We start from the raw sequence: 3,953 nt of genomic DNA, 5'->3' as shown, positions 1-3,953 counted from the left end.
ACCACTACTACTACCACTACTACTATTAGTACTACTAGCCATAGACAGACTATCTACTGTCTTGTATGTTCCATGCTATGCTTCTTACACTGCCGCTACTATTGTGGCCACATGCCTCTTATTACCCTTCCCTTTCCACCACCACACCGCACTGCTGCTGCTCCCAATTAAAAGGGAGAATTTAATTCACAACTAGCCACATTTTCCTTGGACAATTAACACTTAAGTGTGTCGTACTAGCAGCATTCTGACTCTATCAAGGCATCAATTAGGGACGCTTCTCAACAAGCCACAGTTTTTATTTTATTTATTTATTTTTTAATCCCATAGCACTGTGTGTATTTATATCGACATAAAAACTTCAGAACTCCAATGAATAAGGTGAAATCAAAGTGTCTTTATTTTTGTTTTTTTTATGCAAGGCAACTCAAAGGTGATAGTGTGACGTTTCGGTCAACATAGACCTTTTTCAAATGCAAGTCGCCAGAGAGAGATGTAGGAAGAAAGGGTTGGAGATGTATTGAGTTGGTAGACATGTGTATCCACACCATGAATGACGCTGACCATATTCATTGGAGTGCTGAAGTTTTCATGTCAATATTTTTGCGGGCTAGGAACCCACAACCACAACACCCATAAAAAAACAGGACAAGAGTGCCACGCCTTTGCACCTTACTGTGTGTATTTAAACACCATCTGCACCTGATAAGAGACAATTTTTAGAAGTTCTAAAATATGTAAAAGCATGAGACATGTGGCAGCGTGGTGTGTTTTTATATACACTTTATGATAATGACACCAAATGTGCCTTTATCCACAGCTATGTACGTCAGCGTCACTCAGAAATTATTCACTATTGCTGTCAGAGCTTAGGCAAGGGGGAGGGGAAAACAAATATTCTTTAAAAATGTAAAGTTTGACATAATGTTTTACTAAAATTTGTCCTAGGAGACTTGAAGGTATACACAATTCCAGAGCAATTGGAGCCACTTTAGTTCAGATAGAATTGATTTGGGTCCGAACCAAACTTTTTTATATATTTGGCAAACAAACTGTACCGAACCGAATTTCAAAGGTTTTGCTCATCTGTAGTACCTACATATATATACTACACCCACAGTATCCACACTGATTATAATATTTTTTGTCAGTATAGACCATATTATATGATCCAGCCATGGAATTGAAGACAAATTTCTTCTTTGGAGAAGTAATAGCACTCCAAAGTTTTTACCCCATAAAGCAACATATGTTTAATTTGAAAAATGGGGCTCAACTTAAATAGAAAACTAGTTTAATATCCACCACCCTATAGACTAAAAGTTCTGGTAATTATTTAAGAATTGTCTGTATATTTGTACCAACCTGCTTATTAGAATGTTAGTTGCATTTGATAGTTTATGCAATCCAGCCAATGCATGTGGCCAAATCTCTGTCCACCTAAAGTGCCCAATGGCCGCACAATGTTGTGGGTAAAATCAAGGTATTACATTTTTTTTTTTATATGGCTGGAAAATGTAAATTTGACCTAAAAGTAGTAAGACTAATTCATCATCTCATTTAAAAGACAGACACATTTTAATCTTGAGCTTCTTAGAGGACTGTCTAATGTCTCTATTACTCATACTGTAGATCATAGGATTGAGGAGTGGAGTCACTACAGTGTAGAGCAGGGAGAGGATTTTCTTTACATCTCCCTTATTTGGAAATAAATACATAATTATAAGTGACCCATAATATAAAGACACCACGGCCAGGTGAGAGCTGCAGGTGGAGAAGGTCTTCTGCCTCCCGGTCACAGATGGGATCTTCAATATGGTGATAATAATATACACATATGAGACCAAAATAACAATAAATGGACAAACCACAAATGGTACAGCCAATATCATGTCTTCTAGTTTAATAAAAAAAGTGTCTGAGCAGGAAAGTTCAAGTAATGGGTCAAAATCACAGAAGAAATGGTCAATGACATTTGGTCCACAGAACTGCAATTGACTCACTGTTAGTGAAAGAGTCAATGTAACTATAAGCATCATCACCCAACACAAGAGAACTGCTCTTACACAAAATGTGAGGTCCATGACCATATTGTAATGTAGAGGGTTACAGATAGCCTGATACCGGTCATAGGACATCACTGTTAGGAGAAGACATTCCAATGATTCTGAGGTTATAAAAAAATAAAATTGAGTCAAACATCCTATAAATGACACAGAAGTGCCTTCATGCAAGACAATGTGGAGCATGTTGGGTACAATGGTTGAGGAAAGCATGATATCTGAGAAGGAGAGCTGTGTGAGGAAGAAGTACATGGGAGAGTGGAGCGATCTGCTGTAGGACACCACCAGAATGATGAGGAGGTTTCCACATACAGTCACACAGAAGATGATCAGAAGTAGGAGAAAGAAACAAATCCTAAAACTCTGTAAATTCTGAAATCCCAAGAGCAGGATCTCAGCCACCATGCTGGAATTGCTGAACTGCATAGTCAATTTTATATATTTTTTTATTATTTGAATTAATTATTGATTTTTGTCAGAGATTTATAGGATTCTCCTTTATGATTATTCTTTATGATGACAAGGTTTGGCATTTCTGGCATCTATTACTGTATTTCACTGTGAGATAATTGTGCTCACAAAATTGTTTTGGGGTGAAATTTGAATTAAAACTCTTCTAAAAAGTCTGTGGAGTTTGCAAGAACCTACTGTGAATATTTTTGCGGATTGTATTGAACACTTTTGAGTAAAATAATAAATTAAAATTTATTTTATACATGGTAAATATCAATCACTAAAATGTAAAATCAATAAATTAATATACAGTAATGGAACTTATAAATGATTAATTATAATAATAATCATCATAACAAGCTAAAACATAAACTATCACATAATGTAATAAATCCTTTATACATTCTTTCCTTTGAAATATGAGATGGAGTCAAATACTATCTGCTTTCTGGATGTAGAATTCATTCTAAAAATCTTCAAAAAAAAGACAAATCCATCTTTTTCAATAGTGAATTATGTGATAAATGATTTGCAAATCAGCCATGGCTCATATAATGAAGAGGCAAAGACAGTGGCATATTCGTGGCTCACAGCTCAGACTTCTTTGTTCCATGTCCTAACACGTGCAGCAGCCATTTTAGGAAAAAATGCGATTCGTTACCACAAAGCGTGAGGAAATTCGGCTTCGGTGCGAATCAAATTTTTCCTGAAATTCAGATCGAATTCTACTTCGTCAACTTCGATTCGCTCATCTCTATATATAAACCTGAGCATAAACCCATAGATATAAACCTGAGCATAAACCCATAGATATAAAGCTGAGCATAAACATATTGATATACCTACTCCTATAAACATCAGGAAACAGAATTCACATTGCAATGTTGAGAGAAGAGCAGAACGAGGAGCAAAACAATTTCTTCTTATTTGATAAACAGACCAGCATAAGATTATTACCGGGATCCCTTTTTTATAGATGAAACACTACAAAACACTGGTGTAGGAAAGCCAGGGAGATTTCACTAATGGTCTCTGGTGGGAACTATTTTTAACATTTTCCTTCATAGTTTTAATATTATGAATCTAAAAGTGAAAAGTGAAAATGTTTCTAGATACTGTAGATAGAAAATCATGGGAAAAAGTAAATGAACCCTGCTTCAGTTTAATAAGTTTATACAGTGCCTTAAAAAAGTATTCATACCCCCTAAGCTTTTCCACATTTGTTCACGTTACACCCACAAACTTAAATGTATCTTATTGGAATAAGATAGACCAGCACAAGGTAGCAAGTATGTGCGAAGTGAAAAGAAAGTGGTACATGGTATTTAAAACTTTTAATAAATAAAAATCTGAAAAGTGTGACATGCATTTGCATTCAGCCCCCTGTACTCTGATACCCCTAAAAGGCAGTTTGGCTAATTACCTCCAGAAGTCACC

The 3,953-nt window shown here is 35.6% G+C and overlaps 1 protein-coding gene across 1 annotated transcript; it reads right to left on the bottom strand.

Moving 5' to 3' along the window:
* Positions 1–1,556: 1,556 nt before the first annotated feature.
* LOC120990230 (olfactory receptor 11L1-like) lies at positions 1,557–2,489 on the bottom strand. The gene has a single exon (XM_040418904.1). It carries the CDS (start codon positions 2,487–2,489, stop codon positions 1,557–1,559), a length of 933 nt encoding a protein of 310 aa, XP_040274838.1.
* Between the last annotated feature and the right edge of the window lie 1,464 nt (positions 2,490–3,953).

This window comes from Bufo bufo, chromosome 1, assembly GCF_905171765.1.
Source record: "Bufo bufo chromosome 1, aBufBuf1.1, whole genome shotgun sequence".
NCBI lineage: Eukaryota > Metazoa > Chordata > Amphibia > Anura > Bufonidae > Bufo > Bufo bufo.
Note: the sequence above shows the minus strand (reverse complement) of the source record. Positions and strands in the feature narration are given on the sequence as shown.

Excerpts from the sequence above, each read along its gene's own strand:
- LOC120990230 (XM_040418904.1), bottom strand. The coding sequence starts at position 2,489 with ATGCAGTTCAGCAATTCCAGCATGGTGGCTGAGATCCTGCTCTTGGGA.